The sequence below is a fragment of the Arachis ipaensis genome, chromosome B10 (assembly GCF_059453495.1).
Source record: "Arachis ipaensis isolate K30076 ecotype BB chromosome B10, ASM5945349v1, whole genome shotgun sequence".
Taxonomy (NCBI): domain Eukaryota; kingdom Viridiplantae; phylum Streptophyta; class Magnoliopsida; order Fabales; family Fabaceae; genus Arachis; species Arachis ipaensis.
Window position 1 is genome coordinate 1,963,766 of NC_142435.1, and position 24,717 is coordinate 1,988,482.

The 24,717-nt window shown below is 34.3% G+C and overlaps 3 protein-coding genes across 3 annotated transcripts; all 3 read right to left on the reverse strand.

Annotated features, from left to right (window-relative positions):
* Window positions 1-12,734: 12,734 nt before the first annotated feature.
* LOC107623215 (DOMON domain-containing protein / dopamine beta-monooxygenase N-terminal domain-containing protein) lies at window positions 12,735-16,275 on the reverse strand. The gene has a single exon (XM_016325401.3). It carries the CDS (start codon window positions 15,828-15,830, stop codon window positions 13,128-13,130), a length of 2,703 nt encoding a protein of 900 aa, XP_016180887.1. The 5' UTR covers window positions 15,831-16,275; the 3' UTR covers window positions 12,735-13,127.
* Window positions 16,276-21,368: 5,093 nt separating this feature from the next.
* Window positions 21,369-21,895, reverse strand: LOC110267456 (uncharacterized). The gene is made up of 2 exons (XM_021113049.2): window positions 21,707-21,895; window positions 21,369-21,608 (listed from the first exon to the last, which is right to left on the reverse strand). The coding sequence occupies exons 1-2, from the start codon at window positions 21,893-21,895 to the stop codon at window positions 21,369-21,371; spliced, it is 429 nt and encodes a 142-aa protein (XP_020968708.1).
* Window positions 21,896-22,862: 967 nt separating this feature from the next.
* LOC107623941 (F-box protein SKIP19) lies at window positions 22,863-24,679 on the reverse strand. The gene is made up of 2 exons (XM_088503163.1): window positions 24,258-24,679; window positions 22,863-23,765 (listed from the first exon to the last, which is right to left on the reverse strand). The coding sequence occupies exons 1-2, from the start codon at window positions 24,614-24,616 to the stop codon at window positions 23,159-23,161; spliced, it is 966 nt and encodes a 321-aa protein (XP_088359289.1). The 5' UTR covers window positions 24,617-24,679; the 3' UTR covers window positions 22,863-23,158.
* Between the last annotated feature and the right edge of the window lie 38 nt (window positions 24,680-24,717).

Genomic DNA, 24,717 nt, shown 5'->3' on the forward strand with positions numbered 1-24,717 from the left:
ATCTGTTTATGATTTGATCGTATGTATATGCGTAAGTATGGATAAAAATATGGATAGCGTGGGATACGAGTGGGCAGGCACGATCTAAAAATTTTGATATATAGGAATCAAATTTTATATAAATTATTATTATTTTTTTTTCAAAGATAATATGTTATATTTTATTAATTATTAAAAAAAAATATACAAAGATGTCTAAAAGCAGGACAGCATAATAAAAGGTGGGGATTTTCCAAAAATACTACACTGAAGGTATTCATCCGACGGTGCGTGGTCGAAAAACGAAGAAAAATCTTAAAGAAGAAAGAATAATAAATTATTATTTTATTATTATATAAAAATAATTTATGTATCATATATAATTAGTGAATTGTTCTTTTTCAAAAATTTTATTAGGAAAAAATATAAAAAATTTTTAAAAATTTTATTTTTGATATAAAAATTACATAGTACTCTCTAGTACTCTATAAAATTATAAAATACTAATATTTTTATGATATGTTTATTAGTTAAGAAGTTGTTATCTATCTTTTTAATTAAAATTTGTTCTTTTAAAAGTTTTAAAAATTTAAAAATAATTTATAAATTACTAATTATCGTAAAATTATTGGTACTCTTATAAAATATAAAATATAACTCTTAAAATAAAATAATAATTGAAATAATTGAAATAAATTATCGTAAAAAAATAAGATAAAAGTTTTTTTAACAATATAATTTTAAAAAAATTTAGTATTTTTTACAAGAAAAGAGTATCTAAAATAGGTAGATTATTAAAACAAAATAATATAAGCAATTATATTTATAGAAATAAATATATAAAATTAATTTTAAAAAATATAAAAATTTGAGTGTATAATATTAAATTGATTAAGTAAAAATATTAATAAAAAATAATTGAAACTTAAATTTATCACATTATTAAAAATAAGTACATACAAAATCACTAAATACTTTTTATTTTATCAATCACATATTTTATATATATACTCTTTTAAAAAATGGGGAGCCAAGTCATTACTTGTCCTCTTTGAATCGGTTCCTGCAGTAAAAAAATAAAATAACTAAATAAAAATAGGGTTTTTATCACAGATTTGTGCCTTTCCTTTCCTTGTTATGGAATGCATTCACGGGGAGAGCACAGATTCAACCAAAATATGTCTATACATTTCTAAAAAATGATACAGAGTGCTAATTGTTAGTTGCACTACTTTGAAATAATGACATTGGAAGAGGGCAAGACTATTAACTTGTAAATTTGTAATTAATTGAAGAAAAACAACTTGTTAAACCTAAATGCCATGGAGCATGCTAGTATATATGCTTCATTTTTTATATACAACTTAATTATTGATAATAAGTTCTTCCTTTGCTGTTTAATTATATGATTCTTAATTTTTTTTTTTTTTAAATACCTATAATTTTCAATCTTCAAAATTTTGATGAAAAATTGTGTACAACTTAATTAATTATGATTTTATTATTACCTTCTTTCACTAGCTTTTGCCTTCTCTTCCAAGGAAAAAAGCGGAAAGAAAATTTAAGAGATTAAAACAGGATGCTGATTTGTACGCCCTTCACAATTTAATTTAAAAGGTCTACTATGGCAGTAAACTACAAAGAATGTCACATATTTGTCACCAAATATAAATATTGCATAAATAAAAATTTAATTAATATTTAATTTATTTTTAATATGTATTTTATATTTTAATATATATTTTATATTAATGTTTAATTTAATAATTAATTTTTGGGGGTAGATTTTACATTCCTTATAGATATTATGCACAATTACACATTTACACGTAAGGAATCCTCTTACTGCTGTTTAAACATTTGGCATATTTTCTAGTGAATAACGAACATACATCAAGATGCATAGATGAATAATAAAGTCGCTCTTCTCGTACCATTATATACAAACGAGAAATTTGTTTTTTTACATACTTAGTACTTGTTTAAACATATTCACAACTTTTTTCTAATTTTATATAGTTTTTAATGTTAGAAAGGTAAGAAATTAAAGAAGAATAAAAAAAATATTTGTATGTATTTAAGTCATATGCAATGATATAATATAAAAGAATATTTATAGGTGCTAATAGAATCGAAATAACAAAAATATAATATTCTATAATAAATATTCAGATATGTTAAATAATGCTAATTGATTCTAATTATACTTTAACATCTCTCCTCAAATTCATGTGACAACTTGAGTTTGAAATTTATTTAAAACAAAGAAATAAAAAAATGCATACACGGATAGAATGAGTGCAAACGAAACTGCCGAAAAGAAACGCAGACAGAACTACCGGAAGGAAGCACAGACGGAATTGCCACAAAGACATACACGGAATTGCTACAAGAAAACGCAAATGGAACTGCCACAAGGAAATACAAACGAAACTGCCACAAAGAAATACAAACGGAACTGCCACAAGAAAAGCGCATGCGGAACTACTATAAGGAAATGCAGACAGAACTGCCGTAATAAAAATGCAGAACTGTTACAAGAAAATGCAGACGGAACCGCCACAAAGAAACGCAGACGAAAATGCCACAAGAAAATACAGACAAAACTGCCACAAGAAAAGCGTAGACGGAACTGCCGCAAGAGTGGCTAATTGCCGAAAAGATGACAAACAGTTGGAAAACTGCTGAAAAGTGACAAAGTCCGAAGAGATGGTAAAATGTCGGGAGGATGGCGAACAGTCAAAAAGTGACGAAAAATATCTGGTTTCTTTGTGAGAATAGATAAGCAGCAGATGAGAATGGTGTTTGATTCATTAGACTCGGAAAAACACAAGACAAGAAAAAATGACATAGAGAACAAGTGTGAAAAATATAGTGATTTCACCAGAAAGAAAAACAATCGATCATCTTCAAGGAGAATGTCATGACTTTGATACCATTTTAGAAAGGTAAATAAAAGAGAAGAATAGAGAAAAGGTTCGTATGTATTTAAGTTGTATGCAATGATATAATATAAAAAAGTATTTATAGGTGCTAAGAGAATCGGAATAATAAAAATATAATATTCTATCATAAATATTGAAATATACTAAATAATGCTAATTGATCTAATTAATCCTAATTATACGCTACCATTTAAAATTATAAATTGAAATAAGTGACTACAAATATTTGTAGATCATATTGAGCATGCAAATATGCTACTAATACATGTTATGATGATTTCCACAACACACTATATTATTGCATAATCGATCTATTTCTTTCACGCTTGATATATATATATATATACACACATATGCTTGTCACATGTTATCATTCTTAACCATTTAGTATTGTTGTTGGTAGGGGTGTGCATGAGACGGGTAAAATCGGGTTTGATGTGACTCAGATTCGACCGAAATATATACCGGGCCTATTTATTTGACCCGAACTCGGCCCTAGATCCGATAAAACCTATACACTTTCGGGTCACGATTATACCGGGTGAAAACCGGATGAAAACTGGGCCGTTAACATTATATTACCTTGATACTTTCTTAGAAGCTAGCATGTGAAAATATCCAATTTTTCAAGACTCCAACCATTATTTGACATGGTAAAATTCACTTAGAAAAATATAACAAGAACCAACTCTTCTCTAAAATTAAAGCATAACCATAATCAATACTAATATTGTCTAATAACACCAAATATTTAAATCAATATAAATAGGGTAAAGTACTAAATTGGTCCCCTAAATTTGAGCGTAATTCTGTTTTGGTCCTTAAGGTTTAAAGTGTTCTATTTGAATCCAAAAAAGTTTCATTTAGCATCAATTTAGTCCCATAGTGAGGTCAAAATTAAATAATTAACAAAATGTCCTACATAACAACAGTTCAAGAACAAAATCGATAATCTGGAGAACAAGTACAAGCTCCAGAAGCACAAAATTAACCATTGATGCATCAATACATTTATTTATCATTTTCTTTAGTTTTATAGAAAATATTTTATTTATATTATAAAAAAAATAATAAATAAATGTATTGATGTATCAATGGTTGATTTTATGTCTCTGGAGCTTGTACTTGTTCTCCAGATTATCGATTTTGTTCTTGTACTGTTGTTATGTAGGATATTTTGTTAATTATTTAATTTTGACCTCACTGTGGGACTAAATTGATGCTAAATGAAACTTTTTTGGATTCAAATAGAACACTTTAAACCTTAAGGACCAAAACAGAATTACGCCGAAACCTAGGGGACCAATTTAGTACTTTACCCATATAAATAACATAATATTATGCATTAGTCTAAAATCTTATGCATTTTAAACATAAAACATTAACTTATAGTCTTATAATAACTAATAACACAAAATATTAAGGTTTACAATACTTAAATTCCACATAAGAATAGTCATCATTCATCACTAATAACACAAAACATTAATTATATATGATGATCGGGTCACGGGCCGACTTCGGGTGACCCAAGCCATGACCCGGACCCGACCCGAAATAATGACCGGGTCTATTTTTGAGACCCTTACCCGGCCCTAGACCCAATAAAATCACACCAAAATAATTCCTAAAGTGTTCGGAACCGAACCAAATCTTTGGACCGGTCCGGACCATGCACACCCCTAATTGTTGGTATCATTACTTTCATGGTCAATAACCTCTGTATCTATATATACATATATAGATGATTTTCTTTAATAAGCTACTAATTTATATCAATACCAAGAATGTCGAAAGCAATAAAAATGTGCGTCTCACGTAAAGAATTGCATGTCTTGAATGGGATATGTTTTGACATGTCACAGCATGTAATATAATGTATAAAAGATTATATTGTAAAATAAAACATATATACGAATCATATATATGTATGCTCTACAACTTGTGCTGATGCTTTACGGAAAAAATATAAACAGTATAATAAGAATCGATACCCCAATCAATTCCCGTTCTATGTATTCTGCTTTGAAACACCACTTTCACCCTTTCATCAGATAGATAGATATGTCCATTGTTCTCATAAAATATACTGTCTCATATAACATATCTCATCTTCATCTATCGATAATGGTTCTAGTGTTTTAATTCCTTCTCTTTTTTTCCCTTTTCCTCTTTGCCTACGCTTTAGAATGTTCCCTACTGTTTTTATCTGCTTTTGTATCAAACTTGTTCTCCATTATTTAACGATCATGTTCCTACAAAGTTTAGGGTAGGGTGGACTTCTCATTAGGCAGGAATCCACTTTTTGCTTCGAATTCGATCGATCTTTCATTTTAAGGGAAATTAGTAGTCTATGTAAGCCTTAATATAGTTATTCTTCAACATATATACATGCCACTTTGTCTCATGATGATGTGAATAGTCAATTAACAATACTATTTTCTTCTTTAGGAAGGGAATAAATATGTTGGGAGACTTTGATAAAGATGCTTAAAACGTCTTTTTTTTAAAGATGTTTGTTATTAACTAAAATTTAATACATATAATTGATTAAATTAGATTATTTTTGTCAAAATTAGATCAGACAAATTGATTTGGTCAAAAAATCGGTAAACCAAACTTTGAAATCGGTTTAAATTAATATTCTTTTTTATAGAAAATGGCTACAATAACCTTATTATAGAAAATGAATAAAATATTTTTATTATATAATTTTTTTAATTTTAAAAATCCCAAATTCTAACCCTATAATGACACAAAGAGAAGAAAAGAGTTAGAATTTAGGGTTCTTAATATAATATATATATAACAATATATTAGTCATTTTTTATAATAGAAATATTGTAATTATTTTTTATAAAAAAATATTAATTTAGACCGGTTCAAGGTATAATTGATCAATTTTTTGGCCAAATCAATTTATCTGATCTAATTTTGATAAAAATAACATAATTTAATCAATTATATGTATTAAATTTTAATTACTTAAAAACATCTTTAAAAAGAGACGTTTTAAGCGTCTTTATTTAAGTGGCTCCCAAATATGTTATTGAATAAATAGCTCTTTCTTTTTTATCATAAAAAATTTGAACGTTAATAAAAATGATTATAAAAAAATAAAAATAAATTTTATTCGATAAAAATAATTTATTATTAAATTTTTGAATTATAATAAAAAATATTTTTTATTGATATTTATGTTTTAAAATTAATAAATAATAAATAAATGATTAACATGTGTATATACTGTATTAATTGTAATCAAATTAATTTAATTTGATTTATTACTGTATTACATATATACACAGTTAATTAAATCAATTTGATTAGATTTACATGTAAAATAGCATAAACAATATATACATGTATTATAATTTAGTATAGTGTAATTTTGAGGTGAATTTATTTTATACCTGTAAGTTATCCGATAATATATAACATGTATGTGTAATATAGCATTTGGGGAATATATATAACCTGATATTAATGAATATTATAATTTATAAATTAGGGTAGTATATGTTTATAGTACATTATTTCACTAATTGGTAGCTCATTTCAATGTAATCTACCAAATGTGGAATATAGTTAGTTCGTTGGTCAAGTAAAGAATTATTATATCTCTATAAATAATTGATTCCGTAGAAACGAAAACTCTGAATGATACAGGTGTCTGATAACCAACTGGTTTAACCTTTTCAGAATATTTTCCAATATATTAATCAACAAATTCAAATGTTACAGCGTTAAATTAGAATATGAAGTGTAGGTGTTGACCTTCTAATTAAGCACACTTTTCTGTTGGCACAAAAATTTAAGAGGAAAAAAATCCATTATTATATCCCGTGCTGTCTATGCTAAAATTCGAATAACTCCAAAGTTAATAGTAGTTTGATATAGTTCATATCAAATAGAAAACATTTCAAGTGTATCAGAAAATATCAATCTACTAGTTATTTTAACTATTAATTTTAATTAATATATATTATATATATTTTTTATAATTTAAATTAACCATTAAAATAACTGGTGCACTTGAAATGTTTCCTATAAAATATGCGCCGCGTAGTAGCGAATCATTTTAATTGGCGAATGAAGGAAGGGGAGTTGTGAGGCACGCGCAAAGTGGTGTAAGTGTGGAATGTAATGGAAATTGGTGGAATTGCAATCCCAATCCCCAGAGGGGTGTGAAAAGGAAAAGAGAGAAGAGAGAGAAGAAAGAGAGAAGAGAGAAATACAAAGACATGTGATGGGAAATGGCAATGTCCATGTGATTCCCTGCCAACCAGGCAGCCCAGGCCTGCCCACCTCTCTTTAATATCACTGTCCCCCCTATCCTATCTTTCTCTGGGCTCATTTTTTTTTATATGGATCTAAATGTATGTACTACTTTGTTATTGAAAATTTGAGTGTGTTTTTTTTTATATAGATTTTTTTTTAAAATTGATATTAATTAAATAAGATCATTCAATTTTTTTGAAAAAGAAAACAAGTTACAAATTAGATGGTTTAATTTTAATTTTAATTTTTTATTTTTGAAAATAAAAATAAGAGTGTTCGATTTTAATATTTGTTAATTTTTAAAAATATAAATCAAACCATTTAATTTGTGACCTTTTATTAAAAAAGTTAAATAATGTAAAAAATTTCTAAGTACCGATTTTTAGATCTACAGCAGGGTAAATCACATATTCTCTCTTATCTTTTTGTGATACACACTCCTGCAGCATAGAAAAATTAATAAGCGGCCGTTTTCTTCATATTGAATACAAAAATTAGATAATTTTTTTAGAATTTAGTTAACTTATGTTCTTATAACACATTTAATTTTAAACATACAATAACAAAATATTTTTAAAATTTTTAATGTATTTAATACATTGAAAATATAAAAAAAATTATCTTTTAATAATTTTTAAAATATTTTTTTATAATATTCGAATTTATGATCTTAGACTACAAATTAGCAAATTTCATTTTTTTTATTATGATAAATAATGTTTTTATGTATATTTATTTATGATATAAAACTAATTTTCTTGATTTAAATATTAAAAATAAAAGTGTAAAAAAAAGATATATACAAATGTTTAATATTTTTTTATAATTTAACTAATTTTTATTTTAAAGACACATATTAAAATTATAAACTGAAAAATTATATTAATAAGTTTTGAACGTATTAGCTAGTTTTGTTTTTATTAGAAAAAATTTAAAATTTTCACTAATAATAATAATAATCTTATAATATATTTTTAGAATACATATAAATTAAATCTATTTTTATTAGAGAATATAAAGCATTTATTTGATTTATGTTTTTATTATTAATATTCGTTTTTAAAATCTTGTGAAAAGATAGTAAAAATAGAAAAAAATTAACGTTTCATAAAAAAGTTTAAAAATAAAACATTTTGACTAAACAATTTTTTTTTTAAGTTTTGCATCAACAGTACATCATCTTTTTTATTTTAATTAACCTAATCATTATCTTTAAAATACTTTTTAAGTGATTTTTTAAAATAATTATAAGAACAACTCTTAAAGATTAACTACTCTGTTTACCGGTTTACCCTATTCAATTTTGTCTTGTTATTTGTAAATCCTTGAATCTTTTTGAAAAAAAGTTTTAAATAGCACCTCACAATTATCTCAAAAAACAACGAAGCTTTTAATAAAAAAAAATTCAATCTGACTCTTGAGCTTTATTTTATGAGATTAATTAGTCCCTGTATAAAAAAAAAATTAATATTTTTTTTTTTGCACAGGACTAGTCAATAAAAAAAATTAGAGGTCAGATAGGATGTTTTTTTTTAGAATTTCGTAGTCCTTTCGAAATAATTGTTAAAAATTAGATGGAATATTCACTCATTTTTTTCGTGTTGTTTCTCACCAGTTAGATATAGAGTAAAAATCTAATTCGACTCCTGTCTAAAAAAATAGTACAGTCAATTTTTGTTTCTGTTTATTGTGATTTGTGAGACATATTATCTTTTTCATTATTTTTAACATTAAAAGTTGACAAAAATAATTTAAAGAAGAAAATATAATGAAAAGATCGATATGTTTTAAGACAACTAAAAATAGAAGTTGAACTGTATTATTATTATTATTATTATTATTATTATTATTATTATTATTATTATTATTATTATTATTATTATTATTATTATTATTATTATTATTATTATTACAAAAAATGCCTTATTCTTCTTGAGAATGGACATGATCAGGTTAACTCTTTACTTCTATATGTATAAGACAATTTATTTTGTTTAGAAACTCTAGTGATTCAGTTGATTTTAACTACTCTATTACTAATATCAATCATACATTTTTTTCCTTGAAAATTCCAAAACAATATATAAATATTTAACATTGATATGACAAACATGTCTGAATTTGAAATTAAGATTATTTTTAAATTTATTGATCACTTATAAATAACAAATAATTCACTACTAAATACTAATAGCTAGAGAAGGCAAAGTCAAATTAAGTGTGAATGTTTTGTTTTATTTTGCTTTATTTATATTCAGAAGAGGGGAAGAGTAACTTCATTATTATATTGTAAGAACTAAAAACAGAACATACCACATGTGTGATTCGAATATTGCATGTGAACAAAAATCCTAAACCTTATTTCTCAATGTCAACATCCATATATGATCCTCTCTCTACAAAATTTAGGCCGACTTCACATCACACATTTATATGGCAAGAACAAATCAGTGTATGAAAGAATATTTAAAAACAGAATTATTGCACAAAACTAGAAAAAATAGTATATATGGGTCCAAGTGTATGCCAGTAACTCTGAATAAATGTATAGTTGAAGCAAAGGTTAACAAGACATGGTGGGAAAATGAAATGGCAGTGATGACCTTGGTAACTGGTTTGAAAGTTGAGCCTAATTTGGGAAGCCTAAAATTTGATACATGCATGGATATAAGAGCTTTGATATGACTTTCACTCGACAAATTCTGAATTCAGTATTTTATCATATTAATTATTGTAACCCTTTGCTCAATTTTTAAAATTCTATTTATGACAATTATTTTAATATTTATATAGTATGGAAAACATTATGAAATAAATGTTTGTCTCCACTCTCCACTATTTTTTGTTTCTCTACCTGTATTCAAAATCTGCTGCTTTTAGGAATGGCAATACCATCTAAATTCGCGAGTATCTACTCCGCTCCTACTCGTTCAGCCGGGTAATTACCCGCTCCGCATTGGGACGGGTTCTTGGAAGGACGGGACGGGATCGGGTTTAGGTAATACCCGTCTCTACCCGTCCCACTATATATAATATATATAATTTTAATATATAATATATATAATATATGTAAAATAATAAGTAAATGATTAATAATATTGTATCACATTTAAATTTTTACTTTAATTTATGTTATGTATGTGATGATGGTTATATAAATTTTGAAATTTAATTTTATTTATTGAATTTTAATAATTATAGGAGCGGATACCCACAGAAATGGATTAGGATTCAATTTTTTACTATCCACGGATAAAAGTGGGACGAATTTTATATGGATTATTATACGACAGGACAAGATCAGATAGAGCAAAAACCCGCCACTACCCGTCCATTGCCATCCCTAGCTGCTTCCAAGTTTCTTATTGATGCAACTCTATTTCGAAATTAAACATCAATTTCTTATTCTTTAGTGACTGGATTCAATTATTTTTCAATGGGACAGCTATATTAATCTAATGATACTGTACTGTACACTAAAAATAAACTAGTCCAGATGACTTTGGTAGCAACCGACAAAAACCAAGCTTGTCAACTAAATAAAATGTTAATGGTCTAATAGTAGTAGATTATTATATTATGACGACATGACGTAAACTAGTATGATAGCTTAGGAACAAAACCAAACTTAGTTGACCATTTGCAAGTGAGCATGGGAATTGATAACTAGCTCTAATTCTCTGAGTACTTTAACAAATAGGGTCAAGATGAAATTGGGGTGAATTTCCCAAGGTTGGGATTTGGGTATGTACTATTTAATATTTATCCTTGTTTTATGCATTATATTTCTTTACTAATTTAAATGATAAGCAATACCTTACAAACATAAATTAATAATTTAATAATATATTCTAAATTCATGGAATGTACAAATAATAGTAGTAATATAGAGGGGATGGGATGGTAGAGTTGACAATTGGCTATAAATATAGTGTTGGGATCAATGAAGTTTCTCAGCTGAACATTATTGACCTTTTTCTTGTTCTGTGTATGGAGAAAATTTGCACAAGCCTAAGGCTAGGTAGGATCAGTCAAATACAGTACACTACCATCACTGCCATTATACACAAACTGCTACCCCTGCCCCTGCAATCATTATTGTGGTCCAAAATAATATTAACAAATTGGTGAATATTACAATAAAAATTTTATAATTATTTTTATATAAAAATATTTTTTGTTATTAGATAATAAATTATTTAAAATTTTATTTTAACATATTATAAAAATATTATTTTTATTTAAAATATGATCAAACAAAAAAATCACACTTTTAATACAAATATCTTGTCTAACAAATTTCTTTCAAATATAGTAGTGAGATGAGACAATATTCTAAATAAAATAGTTGTCATGACTCATGATTTTAGTAGCATATATAATAAAAATGATGTATAATGTATAATAATTCAGCCGAGTATAATCATTAAGATCTTAATATGTTTTAAGTTCCGGTTTTGTATTGCCTGTTTTTAAGATTTGTATTTGGATTAATGTCTGTAAATAGATGTTGGTGTTAATTACTTCTAGAAGTTAACGGGTTCAATCTCTTATCCTAAATGCAATTCTAAAAATCTATAAGATAAAATTACAATTTTATTAACGATCTCCTTTTCTTTTTCTCCTATTTTTTGCATTATTAAGAACCATTACTTTCGGCTTAACGGTAAATGTTTTCGTTCAAAAGGATTTTGTTAATTTACTATTTTCACAGTACTAGTAGACTTTTTGTTTATTGGGTCACGTCATGACAGCATTCTTTTTTTTGAACTGGGTCATGACAGAATTTGCAAATGGATTTTGATCCAGTTTTTTTTTTGGGCATGTTATGTTGGCAAATACATTGTATTCATTGGAAGGAAATTGGGCTTATACTACAATAGTGAATGGCCTTTTGACTATTTGAATAGTAGGAACCATTACATTTGCATAATATGAAGTCGTTGTTGTCAATACCAAAGAAAATAAAATAAAAAAGGAAGTCTTCGTTGCAAATGCTATTATTTAATGGCCATATATATAATCATGTATGTTTATACCAGAACAATATATATATTAAATTTTAATGCCATATTATATTTTTAAAATGTGGATTACTACTCTAGACTTGTTTAAGTTGTGCGACAAATTTCTCATATTCAAGTGTGGAATATAAGGAAAATATAGTTCCAAGAATTCAGAGAAAATCGACTATTTAACTAATGTTTTCTTCAACAGAATTCTTTTAAGATTTGTATATACTTCTGATTAATGACAACACTTACTTAAACCACCCGTAGGAGAAATTCTACCTGCTAGGAGAAAAATGTTATGTGAATACTAAAAGAAAAAACGCTTCATTTCAATAGCAGTTAAAAATTTGCTCGAATACAATGGAACGTGGTTCCACAGAAGTTAATAGCTTAATCATTTAATGCTAGAGCAGAGCACAAGCATGATTTCAATCGGGACGATGGAAACCCCTAGAGCTTAGCTACTTGGCTTACATGGAGAATTATGGCAACCAATGAATTGAAGAACACAATCATATTGAAACAAAAAATAAATGACTTTGTATTAGTTTCCTGCATCTCATAATATAAACAAAGCTTTTTGTCTACGACAGCCTCCTAAATTAATCCACAAGTATGCTTTGACTTTGTAATGACTGATTTTCTTCTCTTTCTTTCTTTTTGGTGGGTTTGGGAAGAATAAAAGCAGCTACAATGAAGAAATGATATAACCTATTCTGCTGAACATGTATGAATCTATCGGAAAGCTACTCTTCACAAAAGATGGCATCATGGGTGGAACACGAGGTATTGAACAGCAAGTGCTCCCCTGAGACCTCAAAAATGCCTCATGAATTAGCGTGACAACTCAAAATCTGCCAAAATTTGTAGCAAAACAGAGAGTTCGAATCAGAAGTTCAAAAACATGCATCTATCTGTTCAAAGGTTCTAGCTGGACTTCCATTGTTGCAGAGGTTTGTGACTCTTTCTCTGCATGTGCCCTGGATGGGCTCAATAGATCAAGGGAATCATCTTCCTCGGCATTACCAAGCACCCAATTACTTCTTCCAAATATCCGGCCCCTTACTCGCTGCCTCTCACGGTATTCCAAATAAAACACAATGAATGCACCGAGTACGAACCAAACCACCATTGCCAAAATGAGTCCATTGGCATTTTCCTCACCATATCTTTCTTCCAAATGCTTCATGCCACTAAAAAGTGCTGCAAGGCCTAAAACAAAAGCAGTTCTGCCAACAATAATGTGAAAGTATTCCCAAATAACCCTTTTCGAAGATGGAAGCTCCCCATTATTTGGTTTTGGAGGCCGTAGGCATGCATTCACTGGTTGTATACAAGCAAAAAATATTGCAGCAATTCCAAATTTAACATGTGGTGAGGTGACATAAAAACCCCGAAGCTCAGCAACAGCAAAAAGAAGGGCAAGTAGAACAATTACTAATCCCGAGTATTGCAAGTAAACATGAATCTTGTACCAGCCATCACCCTTAAGATGTTTCAAGTATCTAGCTGCCAATATACCTCCAGGAAGCAACATTCCCCATGCCAGAAACATCATAAAGCCATGCACAGCCAAAACTGGAAGTAAATCCTGCTCTGCTTCTGCCGAGCCACGCATCAGCAGTACATTTATAGCCCTACTACTCGTGACTGAATGCATATTCATGTTACTAAGATTTTCATTACTCCATCTAGCTCCCATTGCCCAAACAACTTTAAGTGGAGTTGTGGGATCAATAATATTGCTACATTCTGGCCTAATGCTCCTATCACATGATGGGTCCAGTGGACGTGTAAATTCCAAGGTAATAATACCATTTTCTGTTCTGCATCTCACATATGTCAAATTCTCATGTGTATGATGTATACTTTTAGCATCCTTTCCATCAATCCAGTAAGTGTCAACACGACCTAGACCATTATCATCTATCCAGCCTACATAAGCATAAGTGTTTACCATTCCACTTCCAAATCCTATTGCAAGATAACCACTCTTTTTCTCACCACGAGCAGCAATAAATATGGAATAATCCTTTGACAATGTCCAGAAGAAAGTAACCTGCTGATCATCAAGAAGAACACTATTATTATACATGTCAGACAGACCCCCATCAACAACCTCAACTCTCCAACCCATTTTCGGCTCAAACAATGAATGATAGTATAACTTGTCGGGAGTGTTCCTGTTAGGTGCCCAAACTAACTCCTTAGGACTGGCTACAACTCCATGAGCCTCAGGACCTCCAGCATAAATTGTCTCGGTTAGATTCCTCACAGTAGCATTTCCACCGATTGGATCAGAAGTAACATAAAATGCAACGTCATGCCCGGCTTGTATGGAAAATGTGACAGGCACCCCTCTTTCCACCCTCAACACAGGAGATTCCTTTTTGTTGATGTAAAGAACCCTCTCCGGATTTGGCGGATTTGGATAATGCAGTGCTGGACCAGTTGAAACAACCAACGGAACCTTACCATCAGCAATGATAACATCTTGATCCTCTTTATCCTCAGCATCCAGGGGACCATGACAATCATTCACATGCTCAGAAACATTCAAAACCAAATGCCCGAAATTCTGAGATGGAAGACCGCCATGATTCTGAGGAAGATAGTGATGCTGAAGGGTATCAGGAGGCCTAATCTTGCCCATTGCCCAGATAACCGTCATGTTAGCCAAAGGATCCACAGGGTGATCATACTTCCCATCAACCTTACTCAATGGCCTCCTATATCTAACAAATGTGACTCCATCTTTCCTCTGCCCAAAAATCAACTCAGTATTATTCACCAAACCAACTCTATCAGGACCAACATAGATAGAATCGGGGCAAACCCCTTCTGAAGATCCATTGCTATCTGTGACACACTCACTATACTTGGTGATGAAGAAATCATCCACAAATGGCAACCCGTCCTCCTTAAACCCTGCAACAGCAACATCAGCACCAACCATGAGCTCAGACCCAGTGTTATTAGGGTTTGCCCAGCCAAAAGCCATGTAATTCATGATCCCAGTTGCAGCTTCGAGACCAATCTCAATGGAATCCTCCCCCACATTCAAACTCCACCTTAGCCTAAAATTATCAGACAAAACCTTGCAATTCTCAAACATTGTCGGCTCAGTGTGAATACGAACCTCACCTTTTCCTTTCCCGTCCCCGCCGGCCGGAGCGGGTGCGGGAGAAGCCTCCGTAACATTGGCTAACTCTCCGAGGACGATGTGGCCAAAATCGGAGCCGGTAGGGCGATCCCAAACTGCAAGGACCTGGATCATGCTCCAGGTAACGTTGTTGAGCAAGCGCACAACGAAGGTGGAATTGGCGAAAGTTTGGTTCAAGCGGTGATCGGAAATGACGAATCCGTTGGTGAGGTTATCAAGATCAGGGGCGAGGGCGCCCCACCAATGAACGTCGGAGCCGGAGAGCATGTCAAATTGTGAAACCCTAAAGGAGCAATCGTCGAGGACCTTGATGCGGCCTCTGAGCTGGTGCTGAACCATCTTGAAGTCGAACTCCAAATCGACGAGCGAGCTGACCCGCGTGCACTCCGGATCCGCATGACAGCATAAGAAGAATAAGAGGAAGAGGGAGATGGTGGATTCGCGAAGCATGAGGATTTGTGAGATCCGAATGCGAATTCGGAATCCTTAGTGGGATCCGAATCGTCGGTTTTAATCGGTGAGGGACGGCGGGCGTACCTGCTAGTAGTGGAGATGATAGGCGAGACGCCGCGATCGCCGTCGTTGATGATGACGGAGCACCGAAAGCAGAGAGCGAAGGTGGCTTCCACGGCGGGGTAAGTTTGTAATTTTTGTTTTTATGTTTTCAATTGAGAGAGAGACGAAAAGAGATGCTTTGTTGGTGTTTGCGTGTTAGTTAGTGCGGAGTGCGGTGTGGGAGGTTTTAGTCTTCGGATTTAGGTCTGGAAGCGCGCGGTCACATGCCACACAACTTTGAATGATTCAGTTTTTGGTGAGGCTCACCAAATCAAATCATACTTGGACTCTTTTTTCCTTCTAAACACTCAATTCACCATCACAATCACATTCGTTTTCTCTTTCATTCAAAATTACGATTACCAACAGTATTTAACGTGTGTTTTACTATACACATAACAATAACAAATAGTTAAATAGTTAGAGTTAATAGTCAAAATCGTCCCTGAAAGATATTCCGATTTCCATTTTAGTCCTCGAAATATAAAATTAATCAAAGTCGTCCCCGAAAGTTATTCACGTTGGTCGAGTTTGTCCTTCCGTCCTCTCAGGTAGTGACGTGGCTAACGTTTGCTGAGGTGGAACGTTAAGTGCCAGCGTGGTGAGGTGCAAAACGACGTAGTTTCATACCCTCAGCCCCAAATCAGTGGAACGACGTCGTTTATGAGCCACATGTGGATATTCAAACGTTCTGCCCTTCTCTTCTCTCGTAACAAACCTCTTCCACTTTCGCTCCAAAACCCCTCGTCTTCTCTCTACCCTGGTACTCTGCCCAAAGATCCTTTGATCAGAACTTGGTGGCGTTATCGAGCATTCGTGTGTGCGAGGCTTGTAGAAGAGTAGGCCCTGCTACGTTGGAGGAGGTCGCGGAGGAATCTCGCAGTTGGAGGAAGGAACAGTAACTACCATAGGTAAGGCTTAATTTTTTTTCACAGTTTCTGTTGATTTTGCAATGTTGGTGTCCGTTGGTTTAGGGTGACTTAGTTCTAAGAACCATCTAGTGAGGCTAGGGTTTGGATTAGCCTGAAGATATTCTGTATGCGTTTGTTAGGGGTTTCCTGGTCCTTATGTGGTGGATTTTTCTGGGGAGTTGAGGGTTTGCGATGGTTATGATTATGTAGTTTGCTGTGTGTTTACATGCAGTTGTAAGAGAGGAGTTGTTTTAGATGTTGATGTTGACTACATTTATTTGCACTTGTAGATGGAGGGTCCTCCGATGACTTTTGTATTTCACCATGGTGGGAAGTTTAAAAAGGATGAGGGTGGATATCTGTACTATGAGCCGGATCACACAGAGGTGTTAATGGGAGTTGAAGCTGACACACTTGACGTGTTCTTTGTGAGGGGGTACTATGTCGAACTGGGATATGCTGAGGCTAGGGAGTGCTGGTGGAAATCTCCAGGAGTTCCCCTTGAACATGGGCTGATGAGGCTGGCCACAGATGATGATTTGGTTGCAATGGTGAAGGATTGCAGGAGGAACTTCAACTTGATCAACCTGTATTTCGAGCATGGTGTTTCAGAGCCATGTGTGGTTGATGAGCAGGAAGAAGATGTGCCTAAAATTAACCCAACCCAGACCAAGAGACATCAGTCTCAACCCACCAAGTTACCATCCCACCAAAAAGCATGCTCTGAGTCCACGAAGGCATCAGCTGAAGGAAGCAGATTATCTCAGCCTTCAAAGTTGCCTTCTCAGTCCAAGAAATTTTCTACCCAATCCACAAAGGAACCAAGTCAGCCTAGTAAACTGCCTACCCAGCCCACTAAGCAACCAATGCAGCCCACTAAGGAGCCCACTAAGCCCACTAGACCATCATTGAAGCCCACGGGTCCATCAGCTAAGCCTACTAGACCAACCACTAAGCCCAGCAGACCATCATCTCAGCCCACCAAGAAGTCACATGAACCTGTGCAAACTTCATCACAGCAGAGAAAGGCCTATAGTCAGCCTACCAAACCTACCCCTGCTACAGCTCAGCCTAAAGGTAAGGCCAAGGTCACTACCACCACAAGGGCAGGCAGGCATGTGAAGACAGTAGAGGTTGAGGAAGACAGTGACTCTCATGACTCCTATGAGAGTGCTGAAGACAGCCTTTACAAACCTCCAAGGGTACTAGGAGATGATGAATCTAGCAGTGACAGTGATGATGGTGTCAACTCTACAAGGCTGAACAAAAAAAGGGAGGTTAAGGAGAAGCACAAGCCTGCTAAGACCAGATTAGCAGAGAAAGAAATAGAGACTGACGATTCAAGCTATGAAGCTTCTGAGAGTGAGGATGAAAGTGACTCAGGTATTTGGTTAAATCAATTGGTTTGTAGATGTTGATTTAATTTTGGTCACATGACTGATTACTTAATTTGTGGTTTCTATTTGGCAGACCTAGAGGATAATCCCCTTGAGGACAATGATTCGGATCTCAACTCATGGCACTCGAAGGACTCAGGTCAGGAACTAGACTATGATGAGGAATCACCAACCATCTATCCCCAGTATAATGACAAGGCAAAGTTCGGGGACCTCAAATTTGAGGTTAGTATGATATTCAAATCAAAGGAACATTTTATGCATGCAACTAGGGACTATACAATCCAGTTAGGTAGAAACATATTGTTTACAAAGAATGACAATGTTCGGGTTAGGGATGTGTGTAAGGCTGAGGGTTGTCCTTGGGTAGTATACTGTGCACGTAGTAAGCAAGACGGGTCGTGGCAGATTAAAACCTTGGTTGACAACCATATCTGTCCCAGAAGGCGAAAAAACAGGGCAGCCACCCAACAGTGGACACTAAGCAAACTTGTTCCAAAACTTAGGAAGCATCCTACAATGAGATATCGTGAAGTGTATGAGTGGTTTGTGAGGAAGTGTAACGTAAACCTGAACAGCACCTGCATCACTAGAGCATTGAAAGCTGCTAGGAAAGTGGTAGAGGGTGATGAAGTTGCTCAGTATGGACTAATCTGGGACTATGCGAATGAGTTGCTTACAAGTAACCCTGGGTCTACAGTTCAAGTTGGTGTAATCCCAATGCCAGAGGGTCCTCCTCAGTTTGAGAGGTTTTATGTGTGTCTTGATGCCTGTAAAAAAGGATTTAAGGCTGGGTGTAGACCGATGATAGGATTGGATAGGGCTTTTCTTAAGACCCTGCACGGTGGACAAATATTGACGGCGTGTGCTCAGGATGTCAATAACCACATATTTGTTGTTGCCTATGCAATTGTGGATGTGAAAAACAAGGACAACTGGAAATGATTTCTGGAGCTGCTGCAATCAGACCTTGGCAACTTCAATGGTAACAACTTGTGCCTCATTTCAGACATGCAGAAGGTGAGGACTAAATTGATTTAATTAGTTATACTTCTAGGACTAAATTAATTTAATGATCATAATTGAGGGATTCATTTGACTAACAATCTTTTCGGGTTTCTTTGTATCTGGCAGGGACTCATTCCAGCAGTGAAGGAAGTCATGCCCATGGCCCAGCACAGGTTCTGTGTCTAGCATCTGTGGCGGAATTTTTCAAAACAATGGGGTAGCACGGAGTTGAAAGACCTGGTTTGGGAGTGTGCTCGATCAAGGACATGTAATGAGTTCGAGAGGAACATGAAGATAGTAAAGGTCATCAACGAACAGGCTTGGCAGTATCTTGAAAAGTGGTCGAAGGAGGCTTGGACTAAGGCTTACTTCAGTGAGGATCCTAAGAATGACAATATTTGCAACAATGCTTGCGAATCATTCAATGCTAAGATAAAGCATGAGAGGACCAAGCCGATTTTAACTTTGGCTGAAGAGGTGAGGAGAATAATCATGAAGAGCATGGTAGATAACAAACTGAAGCTGAGCACTTATCAAGAAATTTTACCCCCGGTTCAGCAAAGCAGACTATAAGCCATGACAAAGTTATCTAGTCACTGGGCTCCCCAATGGTGCGGGGATGAAAAGGAGGAGTTGTTTGAAGTACATGGCTAGCCCACAAACATGGTGGTCGACTTGGGAAAGCACACTTGCACCTGTCGATTCTGGCAACTCACAGGTAATTTATTCGGACCCTATAGCTCCTTCACTTAGCCTGAATTAGTCAGAGTTGCTTTTGATTTTGTCATTACCTTTGTCTATCTACACTTGGCACAGGGATGCCATGTATGCATGCAATTTCAGCAACTCAAGACAAAAATGGTAAGAGAACTGAGGAGTATTGCCATGAGTTGTTGACAATGGAGGCGTATAAAAGGACATACTGTTTCAATGTTAACCCGGTTAAAGGACAAGATCTGTGGGAGAAAACATCTTCACCTGCCCCTGTCCCACCTCCAATCAAGCCTAAACCTGGGAGGCCTACCAAGAAGAGGAGAAAGGACAAAGGAGAGCAGCCAGTTGGGTCAAGCACCAAGATGAAGAGGAAGTACAACCCAATTAGGTGCATGTTTTGTGGTGAAGTTGGACACAACAAGAGAAGCTGTGCAAAGAAGAAAAAGGAGGATGCTGAGGAACAAGCTAGGCAAATGCAACTTCAGCTTGCCCTTGCTAAAGGGCCTGCTCCCCCTACAGATGACCCAAACACCAACAATGAAGTTCAATCACATTCTCTCCCTCCTCCCCCAGTCCAGCCAGAACCTGCTGTGGAAGTCAACCAACCTGGAGGAACCCAACCAGTGCAAGATACCCAACTGCCTGTTCAAGACATCCAGGTTATTTATTTGCTGCTTTTTATTCTGCCCAATTGCATTTGTTTTATTTACTTGAAATTAATTGGTCTTCAACTGGCCTATGCAGGGTGAAAAGAGAGGCAGGCCACCCAAACTACATGTAATAAAAAAAAAAGGCAAGATCAAATGCCTCCACCTAGTCACCTGTGGCCATTTCTGCTGAGACATTGAAAGGAACAACTTCTGCCACTGCAAAGAAGATGCAAACCTTCATGACATTCGTGCCTACTCCAGGGTTCAAGCGTCCAAGAACGAAAGATTAATATGTTTAACTAGAAAATATATTTTGTATGTAGTTGAAAAGTTTGCTTTTTGGGAACATGGCTCTGTAAACTGCCTCTGTGTTCAGGATCATTTAAGTTAGGCCTAGTATGTTTTTTTGTTTACATGAACAATGTTGTCTGGATCCTTGATTACCTTTGTGGTGTGTCTACTAAGACAATATGATATCAGTATAATTATGATGTTTGTTATGGATTACAATTAATTTGTCTACTGTCATATATGCTTCTATTTGGTGAAAAGATACTTATAATAGTTCAAACATCACCATCATATATTCTCAGTAAAACCCATCAAGCTTAAACAACAAGTTTATGTTAAATTAAAGACAATTAAACCATACTTTCATTCATAATTAACATCATCATTACATATCAACTAATTCAATTTCTCTGATCTAACAACACCTATAACACACAAGAACATAACACTCCATTTGTGGCTTTACTTGGAGATTAATGTGAACAACAGTGATACACACAATACAGTAGCCACCACCACTGCAACTGACAGGAACATTATCAGCATCTTCATTGCTCTAACCTCACCCTCCAAGCTACCCAATCTCCATGACACATTCAGTCTCCATTCATCATAGTCCCCACCAACCTCTGCATCAGTTTCCGCCCCTGCTACATACCCATCTTCCTCAACCCACCTAAAGAAGTTGCAGTGACTTCCCTTCTGAATTTTTCCAAAAAAAATAAAATCAATTTCAACAACCCAGCAGAATAGACAAAGGAATATTGAAAACAAGCTTAATATATCATAACCTAACTCACCGGGTATCTGGCACAAGTGTGGAACAACCTATCCGGATTCTCTCTTGTGCCGGATTTCTTGATTGTCGTCTTCAACCCACAAAAGCAAGTCTGGTCCTTCATCTTCCTCCTCCGTCGCATGGCAGAGTTCGACTCATGGCTACCGATAGACTGCGACGGTAGGTCACCACTCCGGCTTCCACTCATCATAGCAGCGACTCCTCAAACATACATCGCCACCTGAGAATCGCGCACATATATGCTTCAAATTGGGGGTTAGGGTTGTAACATTAGGACTAATTTGACCTAAATAATCAAACATATCTTATCAGCATTAACGGTTGCTATGCTGGACCTCTCCACGCTGGCACTTAACATTCCACCTCAGCAAACGTTAGCCACGTCACTACCTGAGAGGACGGAAGGACAAACTCGACCAACGTGAATAACTTTCGGGGACGACTTTGATTAATTTTATCTTTCGAGGACTAAAATGGAAATCAGGGTATCTTTCAGGGACGATTTTGACTATTAACTCTAAATAGTTGTGAGTAGTAAAACAATAAATAAATGGTTGTGGCCATAGTCCATGGGAATATATTCCATTCGCATGATGTTAACAGCCTAACAGGATCCTTCATTCTCTCTTTGACCACTTCTCTACGCATGCTCGGCTCACCGACCATAAGCATATTGGAATCTTGGTTCTACTTTATATGATAAAACACACCATCCATAATCATTTTATTTTATATTATGTCATATAAAATATATAGGTCTATATTTAAAAATGCGATTTTACAACACCTTAGCCCTTGGGGGCCATTTTGCAACAGCAGGTCATATCGTGTCCAGGTAAAAGTTAACTCAAACAATGACAACAAACACAAGTATTGGGTCATTAACTTATTATTTCTGGGTCAAACTCACTTGTCATATCCAATATTTGAAAGTAAAATACCACTAGAAAAAGGTTACAGAACTTGCAATAGAGTGCGGCCCCCAACTTGTGCATTAACAAGAGCTAATGCTGGATGATGCGGCCGAAACAAAGACAGGGACTCAACGTAAAAAAGGAAAACCACAGACGTAGTCGAAATCATCCGACAAAACTACAATATAATAAACATACCCAAAAATCTCCTACCCGTTCAGAATCGTCAATTATAAACATACATTGAGCTAAAGAAATTGCTTCTGACATACATCTAATTAGCTGCACAATGCAAACAGTAATGCTTATCAAAATGGTACTATTATCCTATGGGACACTGAGATCAAAAGAGGATCAGGTGGTCTAACCATGCAAATACATTACAACAGATCATTAACCAGCACCAAAATGAGTCACTCCTTGGAAGGTCGAGGATACTTCAATGATTACATTGTTGATTATTTCCTAGAGAAATATACCTAACATATTCACAACAGCTATCTGTCCTTTAGCTGGAAAGTGTTAAATTTACCCGAGTCTTAATCATCATCATTGTAATCATAATCAGAAAATTCACTCAGACTCCCACCTGAGAATTCATAAAAGTCATACTCATAATCAGACAATATGTCAATGTCTGATATCCCAGATGGATAGTCTTCATCAAATGATCCATAGTCATCTTCCGCTTCAAATGGGTAGTCATCAATGGGATCATATGGACGCCGCAGATCTTTGATCTGTTCAGCACATCTCCTCTCCAAATTTCCTATTAAATTGACATTGAAACACTGGCGTAAGTCAAGAGATTCAAGATTGGGACACCCATCAAGAATGGCAAGCAAGCCATCATTGGTCAACTTGTTCCCAAAAAGCTGTAGATGGCGTAATGCAGGCATTGTTTCCGCAATGGCAAATGCATCCTCATTGCACTCAATGTGTGGACTTTTGTAACCTTCTATATTAAATTTCAATGTTCTTAAGTGAGGGCAACTCCGGCCAATAGTTTCTAGAGGATCCTTGGATAAGTTGCTGATTGATATGTCAAGTTCTTCCAACAGAGATAGCTTTTCTGCAACTACACACAATCCCTCATCTGTTATACTATAGCATCGTATAAGGCATAGACGTCGTAGATGACTTGTACTGTAAATGGAAAGACAAAACAACAGCGGAAGATATAGTTAACGGAGATGCTAATGAAAATATGAACTTCAGTCTTCAGTATTTATACACATATGATTAGTAGTGAACACTAAATGGAAGTATCGCCATTCAAGGAAGCCATCACTTGACATAACTCAGTCCCAGGAAACAAGAAACATGATTTCAACATAAACATACCATTTGGCTCTCAATAAAGAGAGAAATTTTTGAAAATTCCTTATTTTGTGATTACCGAGAGTATTTCATTTCTGAAACCTTTATTGAGGATAAAATCTAAAAGTTGACAATTGCAAAAACTCAAAGTAAATCAAGATCATTTTGCTTGTTGGGAAGCTAATAAATACCGGAAATAAAATTAAAGAAACCCTAATCATCACCAAAATTGATATTCAAATTGAAAATTCGAAGCCGGAAACAAAGAAAGCCAAACAAAAATTTAACCCAAAAAAATAAAGAAAGAAAGAAACTTACGAATCGACGATGTACTTGAGAAGAGCGTCAGTGGCGAATTCTTCGATGGTGATGTCAGTTAATTGGCCGGAGCTGTGGTCGATTGCACGGCGGCACATGGCGTCAAGGATGTCATCGGAGTCGGTGAGGTCACCGAGTGCGTGCATGTCGATGGTGCGCCAGATGAGAGGGTCCTTGGAGACATTGCGCCACAGCGAGCAAACTCTCTGAACGTTTCTCAGCACCTCGATCGTACCAACCTTCACGAATATCGCCGACACCACGTCTCGCGGCAGATCCAGCCAGTTCCGCTGCTCATCCTCTGGCGAAGACGGCAGTGGTGGTGGTTGGTTCGGGCACGATGATGACGATGCTTCCATTGAAGAACCGGCAGAAGATGCTGATTTTCGGGTTGAATTTGGAATTTTTTCCTTGGAAAGCCAACTCGCGTGTAACACTTGTCTTCTGCCAATTATTAGTG

Bases quoted from the DNA above. Each gene is read 5' to 3' on its own strand.
- LOC107623215 (XM_016325401.3), bottom strand. From the start codon at position 15,830: ATGCTTCGCGAATCCACCATCTCCCTCTTCCTCTTATTCTTCTTATGC.
- LOC110267456 (XM_021113049.2), bottom strand. From the start codon at position 21,895: ATGATGAGTGGAAGCCGGAGTGGTGACCTACCGTCGCAGTCTATCGGT. The intron at 21,609-21,706 runs GTGAGTTAGGTT...GGAAAAATTCAG, and splicing joins ACACTTGTGCCAGATACCCG to AAGGGAAGTCACTGCAACTT.
- LOC107623941 (XM_088503163.1), bottom strand. From the start codon at position 24,616: ATGGAAGCATCGTCATCATCGTGCCCGAACCAACCACCACCACTGCCG. The intron at 23,766-24,257 runs GTAAGTTTCTTT...TTCCATTTACAG, and splicing joins CTCAAGTACATCGTCGATTC to TACAAGTCATCTACGACGTC.